General features: G+C 41.2%; 1 protein-coding gene across 1 annotated transcript in view; it reads right to left on the bottom strand.

Moving 5' to 3' along the window:
* Positions 1-17,366, bottom strand: part of TMTC3 (transmembrane O-mannosyltransferase targeting cadherins 3) — a 144,852-nt gene that overhangs the window by 30,911 nt on the left and 96,575 nt on the right. Inside the window, exon 11 of the mRNA XM_075856804.1 lies at positions 10,915-11,018. Coding sequence (XP_075712919.1) covers positions 10,915-11,018 — 104 coding nt within the window. The remainder of the gene's footprint in view (positions 1-10,914; positions 11,019-17,366) is intronic.

Below are 17,366 nucleotides of genomic sequence, written 5' to 3'. Positions count from 1 at the left end.
AATTCACCTTCACACATTCTTTTTATTATATATTTTCTTAATATACATTTTTTCATTTGTATTCACATATCGGTCCCATATTTGTTTATTTACTTTTTCACATTGGACCGTCCTCTTGCATGCAAAATTTTTTCCACTTTTTAGATAGGTTTACACGATGTTTATTTTCTCACCATTTCTGTTTCCCATAGTGCTCTATACACTTATTTGCTGCCTGGCGTAATCATCACATATTTACATATATAAATGTATTCCATACAGCAATGTAGTGCATCATATATGGTTCTTGTAGATCTTCTGTCCCTCGTTATTTTTCGCAATACATGCGTTTTGATTCTATGTCCTGACATCTCTGTGTAGGCTATTTCTGCTGTCTCCGGTCTGACTTGTCGGACCACAGCAGAGAGAGGGGCGCTGACTGGGTGGGGGGGGGGGGGTTAGTGGCCTACGCACCTTTCGTCCGCTGTCTATGTTCGGGGGTTGTATGTGGGAGGCGCTGTCAGACATCGCTGTCTCAGATCTTCCCCAATGACGCGGCTCCGGAAGTGTGTCGGCGGCCAAATTTGTACCCCCTGCCTGACGCGGTTTTCCTCCTTCCGCTCTGGACCGATGATTTCTGATCGGGAACATATGGATTAGGTTGTATATAGGAGGGGATCCCGCCAGGATGATGCCACCCCCATACGAAGGCATTTGCCGAAACGCGCGTCGGGTGTTGGCGTGCATTCTGTGCAAGACCATGACCTCGGGTATGGATTACGATTTCTATATGTACATGTGATATATGCTTCTTGATCGGTTGTTACTCTGCCCCTCATGCATGGGCTCCACAGGTCTTCGCATCACACTTGTGCACACATAGCCTGTTAGTATGGAACTATAGTCATCTGCACTTTTTAGCACTTTATATATAATCATTACTGTTGTTAATACTAATTATATGCCTACAATTCATCTATACAGACTGGCTGTCCCTCCTGGACTCCAATTTACACATGTGCTGTTAAATTTTATACACATGTACCTAGCATGCCCGATATACATACAGTAAAGGAAATAAGTATTTGATCCCTTGCCGATTTTGTAAGTTTGCCCACTGTCAAAGTCATGAACAGTCTAGAATTTTTAGGCTAGGTTAATTTTACCAGTGAGAGATAGATTATATATTAAAAAAAAAAAAAGAAAATCACATAGTCCAAATTATATATATTTATTTGCATTGTGCACAGAGAAATAAGTATTTGATCCCCTACCAACCATTAAGAGTCCAGCCTCCTCCAGACCAGTTACACGCTCCAAATCAACTTGGTGCCTGCATTAAAGACAGCTGTCTTAAATGGTCACCTGTATAAAAGACTCCTGTCCACAGACTCAATTAATCAGTCTGACTCTAACCTCTACAACATGGGCAAGTCCAAAGAGCTTTTTAAGGATGTCAGGGACAAGATCATAGACCTGCAAAAGGATGGAATGGGCTACAAAACCATAAGTAAGACGCTGGGTGAGAAGGAGATACTGTTGGTGCAGAAAATGGAAGACATACAAAATGACTGTCAATCGACATCGATCTGGGGCTCCATGCAAAATCTCACCTCGTGGGGTACCCTTGATCCTGAGGAAGGTGAGAGCTCAGCCAAAATCTACACGGGGGGAACTTGTTAATGATCTCAAGGCAGCTGGGACCACAGTCAACAAGAAAACCATTGGTAACATATTACGCCGTAATGGATTAAAATCCTGCAGTGCCCGCCAGGTCCCCCTGCTCAAGAAGGCACATGTACAGGCCCATCTGAAGTTTGCAAATGAACATCTGGATGATTCTGAGAGTGATTGGGAGAAGGTGCTGTGGTCAGATGAGACTAAAATTGAGCTCTTTGGCATTAACTCACCTCGCCGTGTTTGGAGGAAGAGAAATGCTGCCTATGACCCAAAGAACACCATCCCCACTGTCAAGCATGGAGGTGGAAACATTATGCTTTGGGGGTGTTTCTCTGCTAATGGCACAGGACTACTTCACCGCATCAATGGGAGAATGGATGGAGCCATGTACCGTCAAATCCTGAGTGACAACCTCCTTCCCTCCACCAGGACATTAAAAATGGCTCGTAGCTGGGTCTTCCAGCACGACAATGACCCGAAACATACAGCCAACGCAATAAAGGAGTGGCTCTAAAAGAAGCACATTAAGGTCATGGAGTGGCCTAGCCAGTCTCCAGACCTTAATCCCATCGAAAACTTATGGAGGGAGCTGAAGATCCGAGTTGCCAAGCGACAGCCTCGAAATCTTAATGATTTACAGATGATCTGCAAAGAGGAGTGAGCCAAAATTCCATCTAACGTGTGCAAACCTCATCATCAACTACAAAAAATGTCTGACTGCTGTGCTTGCCAACAAGGGTTTTGCCACCAAGTATTAAGTCTTGTTTGCCAAAGGGATCAAATACTTATTTCTCTGTGCACAATGCAAATAAATATATATAATTTTGAATTTTGACAATGTGATTTTCTTTTTTTTTTTTTTTTATATATATAATCTATCTCTCACTGGTAAAATTAACCTAGCCTAAAAATTCTAGACTGTTCATGTCTTTGACAGTGGGCAAACTTACAAAATCAGCAAGGGATCAAATACTTAATTCCTTCACTGTATTTCCTTTGGTTTTGCATAGTTTGACGCCTTCTCATTGTGTGACTCATCTTTTTATCCTGTCATGTCTATTTGTAATAAAATTTATATATTTTTTACTCAACTATTTTGTGCTTAAGTTGATCATTTTTTGAGTTTGTAGGTTTTTCGAAACTATTCCTTGATCAACGCACCAAGTTACACGTGGTCATTGTTGTGGATTTCTCTTCGTGATAGACGACTGATTGTTCTACCTTTACTCTATGAGGTTATATACTGTATCACTAATTTTTGAGTAAATCCCCCTCAGCCCCCTTGGGTGTAGTTGGTTTTCTAAGTTTCTGACCCCTCAGACACATAAATCTGCTTGGTTGAGTTTCTCTCGCCTGTATCAACATCAACTTCATTTAAAAACTAAGCATAAACTCTTCTTTACAAAACAATATTATTTTGAAATGGGTAACCAATCTAGTCATTTATTAGCCCACTTGATTAAACCAGATAATGCTACTAGCTCGGTCTTTAAAATTAGAGATTTCTCAGGCCTTGTGCTAACAGAGGGGGATACCATTGCTGCTGGGTTTAGGGATTATTATGCCGATTAATATAGCTCTTCTACTGATGGTGATGTAGATGACGTCCTGCATTATCTGCAGGATCTGACCTTCGCCACTTTAACGCAGGAACAGGTCACGTTGCTTGATGCCCCTATATCTATGGAAGAGCTCCAGGAAGTCATGCGTGATATGGCGTCTAATAAATCTCCTGGCCCTGACGAACTTCCTATTGAGGTTTGCAGGAAATATCAGGAGCATGTTAACCCCTTATTGTTAGATACTCTCTGTAAAGCTATGGAAACCCATTCTCTCCATTCCACCTTTTATGACGCCTCTATTATAGTTCTATTGAAACCAGGTAAAGATCTGGAGTGTTGTAGCTCGTATAGACTGATTTCCTTGGTTAATGTAGATAAAATCTTAACAAAAATACTTGCTAAAAGGCTAAAATCAGGTTATTTTGACAATTATACATCCGGATCAAACTGGGTTCATGCCTGGAAAATCTACCACTATTAATATTAAAACGGGTACAGACCATCATACAGGTAGGTAGGGTACACAATATGCCATGGGCTATTGCCTCATTGGATACCATGAAAGTGTTTGACTCTGTTGAATGGCCATTTTGGCTTTGGACCCAATTTATAACCAGGATCCAGATGCTAGATCAGTCTCCTAGGGCTAATGTAGTGGTAAACGGCATTCCTTCCTTCACCCTTGCCAGGGGAACAAGACAGGGTTGCCCCGTCGCCGGCCTTATTTGCGATAGCTATAGAGGCTATAGCGATTAGTCTACGATCTACCCCTATGAGAACGGGTGTGCAGTGGAAAGGGGGTTGCTAGTGTGGTGGGTCTATATGCAGAAGACATGGTCCTTTTCCTAAGTAATCCTACGGAGTCCTTTGGCCTTGCTGTTAATTTACTTGACACTTTCTCCAGATTTTCAGGGTTAAGGGTAAATTGGCAAAAGTCAGCTATAATGTATACAGCTTCTACTCGACCGTTAGATCTGATAGTGTCGCAATGTGGTTTGGAGGTTTACATATTTGGGAATTGAGATGGTTCTGGACCACAAAGGGGTGATGGCTGCAACTATAGATCCGTTACTAACGCACATAAATCTGAAGTTGAAGTCTAAATTACCATTATCGACTGCTGGTCGGATCAACTTGATTAAGATTGTCATCCAACCTAAATGCTTGTATATACTGCAACACATGCCAGTTCCTGTCCCTCAGTCATATTTTCGTTCAATGCACTCCTTATTCATTACATTCATCTGGGGCTCCTCTCGTTCTAAACTTAAACTCGCTACCTTACAGCGCCCCCAAAGTAGAGGGGGGAATGGCACATTTATTACTTAGCTGGCCAGTTGCGAGGCATTAGAGATTGGTTTCTAGATGAACCTTTGTTGGATTACACTAAGTATCTGGCCTCTCTAGTGGCGGATAACACTCTTATCAGTTACTTAGAGTACCCTCATTTTATGCAACCTGCCGAATTGCTTCCTTTACATAGAATGGCTTTAAAAGTATGACGCGATACAAAATATGTATTGCATTATATTGATGTTCTCCCGGAACTGCCTCTATGGAACAATCCTACCCTACCTTCACTACTTAATATAACAGACCCGGGTTTTTGGCAGGACTTAGGTGTGGGTAGGGTTAGAGAAGTTTTTGCGGAGGGCTCCTTTGTCACACTCCTGCAGTTAATGAGAGGCTCATGACTTCCCACACATCCAGCAGTATAGATATTTTCAGCTTCGCCAAGCTGTCCACTCCCAGTTTCCGCCAAACATTAGTATTATATCCGACTATCCCCTTATTGGAATCTTGAAATCTCAGGGTCCTAAGGGCCTCATATCAGCACTGTACACCCATCTACTCTCTTCCAAGCTCACTTAGGTGCCGTTGCCTGTATTTGATCGATGGTTGGTGCAAATTGCAGATCTTACATTGGAAGATAAAGATGCAGTGTTTAGCTCTCATATGTCGGTTTCTTTAGCGATAAATAATAAATTTAAACAGTTGTATATTGTACACCAGTCTTATTTGACCCCTATTAGGCCTCGTTCACACTGAGCTTTTTACAGGAGGAAAATTCTGCCTCAAAATTCCGTTTGGGATTTTGAAGCAGATTTTGTCCTCCCTGCACGTCATTTGCCGCGATTTTCGCCCACGGCCATTGAGTGCTACGGGCAAAAAGCTCAGCGAAATACGCTCTCTCTGCCTCCCATTGATGTCAATGGGAGGTCAGAGGCGTAAATGCACGAAGATAGGGCATGTCCCCTCTTTCTCCCGCGAGGCGGTTTTACCGCTCGCAGGAGAAAACCGCCCCCGCCTCCCATTGAAATCAATGGAAGGCATTTTCGGCCGGTTTTTTACTACTTTTGCGGAGCGGTTTCCGCTCCAAAAAGCTTGTCAAAATACTCAGTGTGAACAGGCCCTAAGACTACATAAAATGGGTAGAATACCCACAACGGAGTGTCACAGATGCCATTGTTTGGATGCAGATTTCTGGCATCTTATGAGGAACTGCACATATATATATATATATATATATATATATATATATATATAACTTTTGGGCACAAATATTTAAATTCTTATCCTCTCTTTTACCGTCCCCTGTGCCCATTTCCCCTAAGGTGGCTTTATTTGGTATCTTGGAAGAAGAAATTTGGCCACACTACATGCAAATTTTCTTAAAATAAACTTTGTTTTTGGCTAGGAAGGCCATAGCTATTCGCTGAATGGCTGATAACACGCCCTCGGATGCTCAGTGGAGAGGTCTTGTCAATACAGTCATAACATATAAACGACTAGTATATCAACATAGAGGGTGTCCGGATACATTTTTTCAAAGTATGGGGTCCCTGGTTAGATACTCCAGAGACTTTTGATGTAGAGGAACCTTAACTTTTGTTTTATGATATATGTCCTTAACCTTATTCGATTATAATATTGCCTATTACACAAACTCCTTATATATTTGTGATATTTTCACGGCATAGACAACAGGTTTTATTGTTGTTTAAAAGTTATTATTGACAAAATTCTATAAAAGTTTTGAATGTTGCCGATTACCCCTTCCCTTTTTTTTTTTCCCCCTTTCTGTATCTCATGTGATGTAACATATTTCTTTTCTTGGTGCACTTGTTTGCCCTTCATCCTGTCTGCAACATTTTAAATAAAACTAATTTAAAAAATAAAAAAAAAAGTTTTTTTTTTTTTACTTTTTGAGATACAGCTGCTTTGTATCCTGTATACAGGGCAGCTGTATAGTTCGCAGAATCCTGAACCCGTCAGGTCCGTGGGACTGACTGGTTCAGTGAAAGCGGGTTCTGCTGGTCTCTGACACGCAGTATCCTCCTGTTATCCATCACATCGAAGTTTATAACTTAGATGTGATAGATTACTGGTGGATCCTACATGACCTGCCGACACTGTACCCGTCAAGTCCGCGGGACTGATGTATTCAGGTATTAGTGAAAGATACATCTGCTCCGTATAGAGAATACAGCACAGCTGTACTTAAAGTAAAAATAATTTTTAATAAAAACTAATTTGAAAGTTGCACCAAAACACACCGACTGACCTTTACATACAATCTACAGTGTGTATATATACATATATATAAATATATATATATATATATATATATACATACACACACATACATATATATATATACACATACATACTACCGTTCAAAAGTTTAGGGTCACTTAGAAATTTCCTTATTTTTGCAAGAAAAGCACAGTTTTTTTTCAATGAAGATAACATTAAATTAATCAGAAATACACTCTATACATTGTTAATGTGCTAAATGACTATTCTAGCTGCAAACGTCTGGTTTTTAATGCAATATCTACATAGGTGTATAGAGGCCCATTTCCAGCAACCATCACTCCAGTGTTCTAATGGTACATTGTGTTTGCTGAGGCTGGGTTCACACTACCTATTTTCAGGCGTACACGAGGCGTATTATGCCTCGTTTTACGCCTGAAAATAGTGCTACAATACGTCGGCAAACATCTGCCCATTTATTTGAATGGGTTTGCCGACGTACTGTAATTTACGCGTCGTCGTTTGACAGTTGTCAAACGACGACGCGTAAATTGACTGCCTCGGCAAAGAAGTGCAGGGCACTTCTTTGCAACGTAATTTGAGCTGTTCTTCATTGAACTCAATGAAGCACAGCTCAAGATATACGAGCGTCACAGACGCCTCGTATATTACGAGGAGGAGCATTTACGGCTGAAACGACACAGCTATTTTCTTCTGAAAACAGGCTGTCATTTCAGCCGTAAATGACAGCTAGCGTGTGAACATACCCTAACTGTGTTAGAAGACTAATGGATGATTAGAAAACACTTGAAAACCCTTGTGCAATTATGTTAGCACCGCTGTAAACAGTTTTGCTGTTTAGAGGAGCTATAAAACGGACCTTCCTTTGTGCTAGTTGAGAATCTGGAGCATTACATTTGTGGGTTCGATTAAACTCTCCAAATGGCTAGAAAAAGAGAGCTTTCATGTGAAACTCGACAGTCTATTCTTGTTCTTAGAAATGAAGGCTATTCCATGCGAGACATTGCCAAGAAACTGAAGATTTCCTACAACGGTGTGTACTACTCCGTTCAGAGGACAGCACAAACAGGCTCTAACCAGAGTAGAAAGAGAAGTTGGAGGCCCACTGCACAACTGAGCAACAAGACAAGTACATTAGAGTCTCTAGTTTGAGAAATAGACGCCTCACAGGTCCTCAACTGGCAGCTTCATTAAATAGTACACGCAAAACGCCAGTGTCAACGTCTACAGTGAAGAGGCGACTCCGGGATGATGGCCTTCAGGGCAGAGTGGCAAAGAAAAAGCCATATCTGAGACTGGCTAATAAAAGGAAAAGATTAATATGGGCAAAAGCACACAGACATTGGACAGAGGAAGATTGGAAAAAAGTGTTATGGACAGACGAATCGAAGTTTGAGGTGTTTGGATCACACAGAAGAACATTTGTGAGACGCAGAACAACTGAAAGATGCTGGAAGAGTGCCTGACGCCATCTATCAAGCATGGTGGAGGTAAAGTGATGGTCTGGGGTTGCTTTGGTGCTGGTAAAGTGGGAGATTTCTACAAGGTAAAAGGGATTTTGAATAAGGAAGGCTATCACTCCATTTTGCAACGCCATGCCATACCCTGTGGACAGCGCTTGATTGGAGCCAATTTCATCCTACAACAGGACAATGACCCAAAGCACACCTCCAAATGATGCAAGAACTATTTAGGGAAGAAGCAGGCAACTGGTATTCTATCTGTAATGGAGTGGCCATCGCAGTCACCAGATCTCAACCCCATAGAGCTATTGTGGGAGCAGCTTGACCGTATGGTACGCAAGAAGTGCCCATCAAGCCAATCCAACTTGTGGGAGGGGCTTCTGGAAGCATGGGGTGAAATTTCTCCCGATTACCTCAGCAAATTAACAGCTAGAATGCCAAAGGTCTGCAATGCTGTAATTGCTGCAAATGGAGCATTCTTTGACGAAAGCAAAGTTTGAAGGAGAAAATTATTATTTCAAATAAAAATCATTATTTCTAACCTTGTCAATGTCTTGACTATATTTTCTAGTCATTTTGCAACTCATTTGATAAATATAAGTGTGAGTTTTCATGGAGAACACAAAAAAGTCTGGGTGACCCCAAACTTTTGAACGGTAGTGTGTATATATATAGAAAAAAGCAGAGGATTGGAGCAGCACTGTGAACAAATGCCTGACTAGGCTGGTGCAAAGCTTCAAAAATAAAAGGAGTGACCTCTCCTTATGGGTTAGATATCCAAAAAAGAGAATGTGAAGCAGCACTCAAATAAAATGAATTTATTCATCCAACATGGAACCACAACGTTTCACCTCCTCTATGAATGCATTTTTACCCCAACAGGTCCAAACTGCTTAAAATACGTGAGCTCCAATGGATAAACAGACTCAACTCCCTTAAACCAAATGGCTTAAATGTAGATTTTGCCTTAGGTGGATTGGTCTAGTCTCCTCACTTCCCCTGGGGTTCCCATGGGCTCCACATTTGAGGTCGCCCTCAGTTTTTAAGACTTTTCTTTTTCCTATGATATGCTAACACCATTCTTTTTATTTTTTGCAGATGATCCACACTTCGTATCCATCACTTCTATGATACCCTATCAGTGTTTTACATTTTTTTTCTTTATATCTACTTTTGGGTAATTTGATATATTTACTTATGTATACCACTCCTATAATTGGTCTCCTGATAGGAACCTGCATTTGATGTCCATTATATGTCACAACTTTGAAATGTCATATGCCACCCTTGTCCCCTCGCTATACACAATTGTGTGGTCCCCACAACACTTCCCATAGGGAGTTATATGGATGTCCCACCAGCCGATGAGCAAGCTAACGCACGCTCTGGTCGGCGGTACTCCGTATTTTGGGGCTTGGATCGTGACCAACCTTGATGGCCACTGTATCCTTTCTCCTCTCCCAAAATCCTCCTAAGTGTATGAGGTCACACAGCTACCTGACTATTACGAATGTAGAGATACACTCGTACCACTAGTGCATAAAAGTATGGATACATCCTTGCATGTTGTTTCCTTTAGTCTAACAGATACTATTCCATACTATATTATAACTCAAATCGACATAGATATTAGCATCAGGATGACCGAGCGCTACTACTCCACGCATTCGCGTACGAGCAACTTAGGCATGCTTTCCATAATCCAAAATGGCCTCTGTGTCCTCATTTCCTTACGGCGCATGCGCCGTTTGCGTTCTGTTACCCTGAGTTGGATTTACTTCCGGACATGCGCAGTTGCGCTGCCCGGACGCCGCTTTCGGCTACACCCACGGTATGCTCTGAGGTGAAGAGATAGATTTTAACTCACTGCACCTTTGCACTAATCACCTTGTTGTGATAATTTTTAGATTTTACTTGTCTGTATGTATAAATACAAACTTCTGTATATGTATCTAGCCTCTGTATCAATAATCACATATATGTATTGCATTTTGCACAGTTTATTATGTACAAACGTCTGCAATTTTTCATTGATTACTGTTAAACAGCACTTGTGTTTGAGACTCTGTTATATTGTGTGAACTTACACTAGTCATTTGCTTGAGAAAGGCTCCAGTGGACGGAGCTGAAACGTCGCACGGGCAATAAAGTACCCATTTTTTCACTTGAACCTTGGAGGTGCTGCTTATTCTTCGATTTGTATGTACTTGGAACTTGGTCTGTTCCTTAGAGCTGGCACCCACACGCTGCCAGTGCTGCCTGACTCTGTATGTGTGTATATGTGTATATATATATATATATATATATATATATATATATATATATATATATATATACACACACACACACACACAGACATATATATACACACACATATATATATATATATACACACACACACATACATACATATACACACACATACATACATATACACACATACATACACACATAGAATCTTAAGGATTAAATAGGCTTTAAAAAAATGTTTGAGTGGAATGTTAGACTTTACATATATGTTTTTTATAGGTCAGAATAAACAGAATAAAAAAAAATTATAAGTCAGTGATAGTAAAGCGGGACTGATTGTGATGTCACATATTAGGGACTTGTCACCATTTGAATAGCTGGATATGTCTGACTAATGAAACATTAGTGTAGCATTTATTTACCTGTGGCATAAGGGACTTTGCAATTAAATACGATTCTTCAGCTTCTTTGTTTCTGTCGAGATTCTTGTATGTCCTTCCAACATTCATATGAGCACCTATATCATCTGAAAGAGAACACATTTACATCTTTACCTTTACAATTGTATCATTGTGTAAAAATTGTGAAAAGATCCCATATGCTGAGGAGCTAAGGGCCTTACCCAAGACCCAGCGATGTGATTATGCACACAAGCCCTTCACATAATATCACTCAAAAAGAAATATAAATCACCAAGCATTTTATTTGTATATTAAATAAAAAAATTTAAAAAAAAAAAACATTTTGTTTTTTCTTTTAAATGCAGTAGCAAATTTATTTTATGCTTAAAAAACTTCCCTGGAGCAGCCAAATTGGAGGCACACACACTTACTTCCTATATTGTCTGTATAGACAGAGCAGAAAGGTGTGTATGCTTTATGGCAGCTGCAATGAATAGGAGTTAATTGATAGAGAAATGTGAGACTATTAGGACGGCTTCCCACGTAGCTTAAACGCTGCAGAATTTCCACAAAGGAATTCTGTGCTGAAATTCCGCAGCATTTACAGTAGCAGCAAAGTGGATGAAATTTTGAAAATCTCATGCCCACATTGTGGGGAAAAAAAAAAAGTAGTGAAAACCTTACTAAATTGACCTGCGGTGCGGAATTAAATTCCACAGCATGTCCATTTATGCTGCGTTTTCGTTGCAGGTTGTTCCCATTGAATTCAATGGGGAGGCAAATCCTGCAACAAAAAGTGTTGCGACATTTGCGGCGGAAACGAAAAAATTATACTTAACCAGAACTCCCTGCTTCCTCCAGCCCAGCCTCCTGGGATAATGTTTCATCCCATGTAACCACTGCACCCAATCACAGGCTGCAGAGGTCACATGAACTGCAGCATCATCCAGCGAGGCCAAACCGGACGGCAAAGGAGGGACACGTCACCATGACAACCATGTACCCCAAAATGGCGCTATTAAAAAATACAACTTGTCCCGCAAAAGAAAAAGTCCTTATACAGCTATGTCGACGCAAAAATAAAATAGTTATAGCGCTTGGAATGAGACTATGGAAAAACATAAAAAACAGCTTGGTCATGCAGGCCTAAAACAGGAAGGTCATTAAGGGGTTAATGCATATTCAGCATAGCGATGGCAATTAATCCTAGTCTTGTACAAGCGTAAGATAAATATTCATCACTGCTAAAAACATCTCTAGCATCTCTTATTTCTGAAAGATTCCTCCTGAAATTGTGTTGTTTGGCTGACATTTATCGAATGGGTTTAGCCAAAGCAACATGAACAACACTGGCAGAAAAGCACAGCGGCAAGGGAAAATCAATGGTAATGTGAACGGAAGCTATGGTTTCCATTTGTCTTTCTGTTCATGGGTTCCTACGACGGAAAGGTCTAACGGAACCAGACGCTGATGTGAACGAGGCCTTAATGGTGTGTTTTTTTACATTTTGATGCGAAAACTGGTGCAGGTTTTATTGCGTTTTTTTTCTATGAACTTGTCAGATACAATTCTGCGTATGAATGAATGGAAGGCCAATGCTGATCTGAACGAGGCAGATTTTACCTGCATTTATCTATGGTTTTGATGCAGATGCAATGTGTGCATGTGGCCTTAGAGGAACTTTTATGAGCATATATAAGTTATTGCTGTAGATATAAAAGCAGATACATAGAGCTCTAACCTTGGCCTAATTAATTATAGCTAATTAATTACACTTAATGTAATTTTTTTAAATTTAAATTTATAAACACAATTTTAATATGAAAGCAGTAAAAGGATAGGGTTCTACTTTCATGTTGTATTTCAATGTCAATTTTATATACAATCCTAAGAACACTACTGTGGCCAAAAACAGCAGTAAAATGCAATAAATTTTACAATGACTAAACATAAAGAATCGAGAACTCTCTGTAAAGAATCAGATATGTTTTAAAAGCATTACATTTAAAACCATCTATCATTTCAGGGTCTTTAGTTTACAACCAACAGCCACAATTTATACAAAACCACATGCCTGGAAATACCAAGGCTGATCCCAGTTTGTTTATTTTGGGCAGTGGTTTAATTTATTGGTCAACAGTTAGAAACGGAACCGAAGACAATCTGATAACATAAGACATCAAAGCCTTAAAACTTTAAAGAAGGCTGTCCAAGATTAGGAAAACATGGCTGCTTTCCTCAGAAAACAGCACCACACCTGTCCACAGTTTGTGTGTGGTATTGCAGCGCTGTCCCGTTCACTTCAATGGAGCAGAGCTGCAAAACCAGGCACAACCCATGAACAGGCATGGTGGGGTTTCTGGAAGAAAGCAGACATTTTTAGAATCCTAGACAAACCCGTTAAGGGTTATTAAGTTTTATTGCAATTAGTTTCCATTCCTAGTCAAAATGTTAGTTTACAGTTTCAAAGAAGCTTCAGAGAAACAACAACTAGTAGATTACAAAGTATATTGCATGAGACCGGTAAAACTAAATGTATATAGCATGTATAATTTCCTACTTTTATAAAATGTGTATATAAAGTACAGTGAAGTTTACCGCTCAGACGGCACTGGTAACAGTCCAATATCATTCAGTATAGACACTCTCTCCCAGAAAAATGCAGTGGACAGTCCGCAATCCAATGAGGGTGTGGATGGTAATTCTTATCCTTGTAGTTCCACCAAGCTCCTTATCGTCTCCCTCCACATTCAAAGAACTCCTGGTAGGAAAAGGATCTTATGTCTCTAATAGATGGAAAAAGGAAGACACATAGTGCAACACCCTCTGAAAAAGATTGCTCCACGCCAAGTTTAATCCATACTCACAGAAGTAACAAGAAATAAAAGCATCAAGGTAAGTAAAAATCTTTAAAATTTCTAGGCGGCACGCCAAACACTCTCGCCCGACCCTGGCATGCCCCAGAGGAAGCCGGAAGGGCGAAACCCAGGGTCGGGCGAGAGTGTTTGGCGTGCCGCCTAGAAATTTTAAAGATTTTTACTTACCTTGATGCTTTTATTTCTTGTTACTTCTGTGAGTATGGATTAAACTTGGCGTGGAGCAATCTTTTTCAGAGGGTGTTGCACTATGCGTCTTCCTTTTTCCATCTATTAGAGACATAAGATCCTTTTCCTACCAGGAGTTCTTTGAATGTGGAGGGAGACGATAAGGAGCTTGGTGGAACTACAAGGATAAGAATTACCATCCACACCCTCATTGGATTGCGGACTGTCCACTGCATTTTTCTGGGAGAGAGTGTCTATACTGAATGATATTGGACTGTTACCAGTGCCGTCTGAGCGGTAAACTTCACTGTACTTTATATATGCTATTTAGGGTATTTGTTGGATCATACCCAATTTAGTTTTGCCTGCTCCGGTCTGAGAGAGATTTTGTGGGTATTTGAGCCAAGAGAAACCACCATTATATTTTTATAAAATGTGGTTCTTAGAGACAAATTGCTAATTGTGTCATGTTCTGCCGATGAACACAACATGCTACGCTCCTTGGAAGGTGGACACAACGTTATAATAAAGTGGGATTTATTTCTGTTAATGGAATGATGGTTACATAGTAGGATGAAAAAAAAGACAAATGACCAAGTTTAACCAGGGGAGATGAAAGGACGTGGATGAAAATAAGTTGGTGGTGGGGGGCATAAGGCATGAGACACTCTGCCCTTAAAGGGTATAAAATCCCTTCCTGACCACAAACAAGAATTCTATACAAGTATTGCTGTTACTTTGTTCTAAGAATACACCTTTCTTGAAGGCATCAACCATTTCTGCTGACATCAGCTCCTAAGTTAGGGTATGTTCACACGAGGGCGTCCGTTACGGCTGAAATTACGGGGATGTTTCAGCCTGAAAACATCCCCGTAATTTCAGCCGTAACGGCATGTGCAGCCGCTTGAACGCCGCGTCCATTACGGCCGTAATTGGCGCTGCTATTCATTGGAGTCAATGAATAACGGCTCCAATTACGGCCAAAGAAGTGACAGGTCCCAAAAATTGCAGCATGGTCACTGTGGTAAAGCAACCTCATTGATTTATGCTGCAAATTTGGGGTGGACACACTCTCCTCTAGTGTCCTCACACAATCCCCTCTCCCTTCTTCTGGCTAGTGCCAGGAGAAGGAAGGGTTTGAATGTCTTCAAACCTCCTACACTGTGTGCCGCCATTTTCTGAGCGACTGCACAGTGTAGGAGGATTAGATACAGAGCTCAGCAGACAGTATCACACAAACATAATACACAGATCACACACACATTACCTGCCGCCTCCACTGGTCTACGCTACTATTCCTTGCGCCTGAACATATGGCCAGAAGCCATAGCCGGAAGTCGTCATCTTACTGTCCGGCAGAAGCTTCCGGTCCACATGAAAATGGCTCCGGATTTAGCTCAGCGAACGAGCTTAGTTTTGGTCTGTGTGAGAGCGGCGCATGCGCCGTTCCCACATAGACGGCGTACGCTTCTGAGAAGCGAACGGGAGCCGTTCCAATTCTCTATGGGGTTGTATGTGCCGTATTCCATCTCTGTATGTGTCGTTAATCGACACATACAGAGATGAAAAAAAAATGGCAGCCCCCATAGAGAAGTAAAAGTTTGAACACAGTAAAAATTAGAACGTGACAACACTAATAAATACAATTTTTATTTACATTTTATTAAAAGCAATATAATAAAAAAATAAAAAATCATGACGACACCTTCCCTTTAACATACACATTGATAACCCAATCTCTTCATCTGCCTCCCAGTTTCTATCTTTAACGTCGTCCCTAGGTCTCTCACAACTTACTATCTCTCCTACACATGAAGACGGACATTCGCTTGACCTGGTCTTCTTCAGTCTCTGCTCAGTTTCTGACTTTATTAACTCTCCTCTCCCGCTCTCTGACCACAACCTTCTCTCCTTTCCCATCAGAAACTCTCTGCCTCCACAGGACATGCCTACATATCAGACAGATACCTATACAGAAATCTACATGCCATTAACACTCAGCAACTCATAGACAGTCTACATTGTCCCCTATCTCTTCCCTCTCATGTCCCAATCTGGCCACCAAACATTACAACATCACTCTCAACAATGCTTTCGATGAAGTACCCCCCCCCCCTACACTCTGAACTACCTGGCAAAGGCGTCCGCAACCCTGGTACACACCCCAATCCCGCTTTCTTCAGTGGTGCTCGAGATGTGCCGAGAGTCTGTGGAGAAAATCGCACTTGTCAGCAGACTTCCTCCATTACAAATTTATGCTGAGAACTTACAACTCTGCCCTTCACAAAGTCAAACAAGTCTATTTCACCTCTCTCACCTCCACACTATCTAATATTCCAAAACGACTCTTTAGGACTAAGGAGGGAATGAAAATTTTAAAAGTGCAGACGCCAAATCACAGATCTCAGTGCTGAAGACCAGGCCACTTATTTTAAACTTAAAATCTACAACATCCGGCATGACATGGTCTCCCAGTCCCCTAGTAACATCGATGCCCTTCCCTCCCGCACTCACTCTTCTTCTGTAATTCGGTCAAATGCTGAAAGTAAAGAAGTCTCCAGGCTCCTTTCTTCTTCTCGTCCTACTACCTGTCCTAGTCATCCTATCCCCTCACACCTCATCCAGTCCCTTTCCCCGGCTCTCACTAGTCACCTGACAAAATTTTTTAACCTCTCCCTTTCTTCTGGAATCTTTGCCTCTTTTAAACGTGCCATTATATTACTGAAAAAAACAACTCTTGACCCCATCCAGCGCTGCTAACTACCGACCTGTCTCTAATCTCCCCTTCATCTCCGAACTCCTGTACGCTTGGTTTGCTCTCGCCTTATCCGCTATAAATCTCTGCTAACTCCATTCTTGACCCCTTACAATCTGGTTTCTGCACTCTACACTCCAGAGAAACTGCCCTTACTAAAATCTCAAACGATCTCTTGGCGGCTAAATCTAACGGCAAATACTCTCGGATTCTTCTGGATCTCTCTGCAGCCTTTGATACAGTAGACCAAACACTCCTACTTAACATGCTCCACTGTATTGGCCTTAAAGACACGGCTCTCCCTTGGTTTTCCTCCTATCTCTCTGACCGCTCATTCAGTGTGTCATTTGCTGGTTCCACTTCTCCTCTTCCACTTGCTATCGGGGTTCCTCAGGGATCAGTCCTAGGTCCACTCCTCTTTTCTCTCTACACAGCCCCTATTGGACAAACCAACAGCAGATATGGCTTCCAGTACCATTGCTACGCTGGTGACACCCAACTATATACCTCTTACCATGACATCACCCCTGCTCTAATACAAAACACCAGTGATTGTCTGTCCGCTGTCTCGAGCATCATGTCCTCTCTCTATTTGAAAACGAATCATTCTAAAACGGAGCTCCTTGTGTTCCCACCATCTACTAACCTCCCTAAACCGGATGTCTCCATCTCAG

This window comes from Rhinoderma darwinii, chromosome 3 (assembly GCF_050947455.1).
Source record: "Rhinoderma darwinii isolate aRhiDar2 chromosome 3, aRhiDar2.hap1, whole genome shotgun sequence".
Classification (NCBI taxonomy): Eukaryota; Metazoa; Chordata; class Amphibia; order Anura; family Rhinodermatidae; genus Rhinoderma; species Rhinoderma darwinii.
The sequence above is the reverse complement of the archived record's forward strand: the minus strand, read 5'-3'. Positions and strand labels throughout refer to the sequence as shown.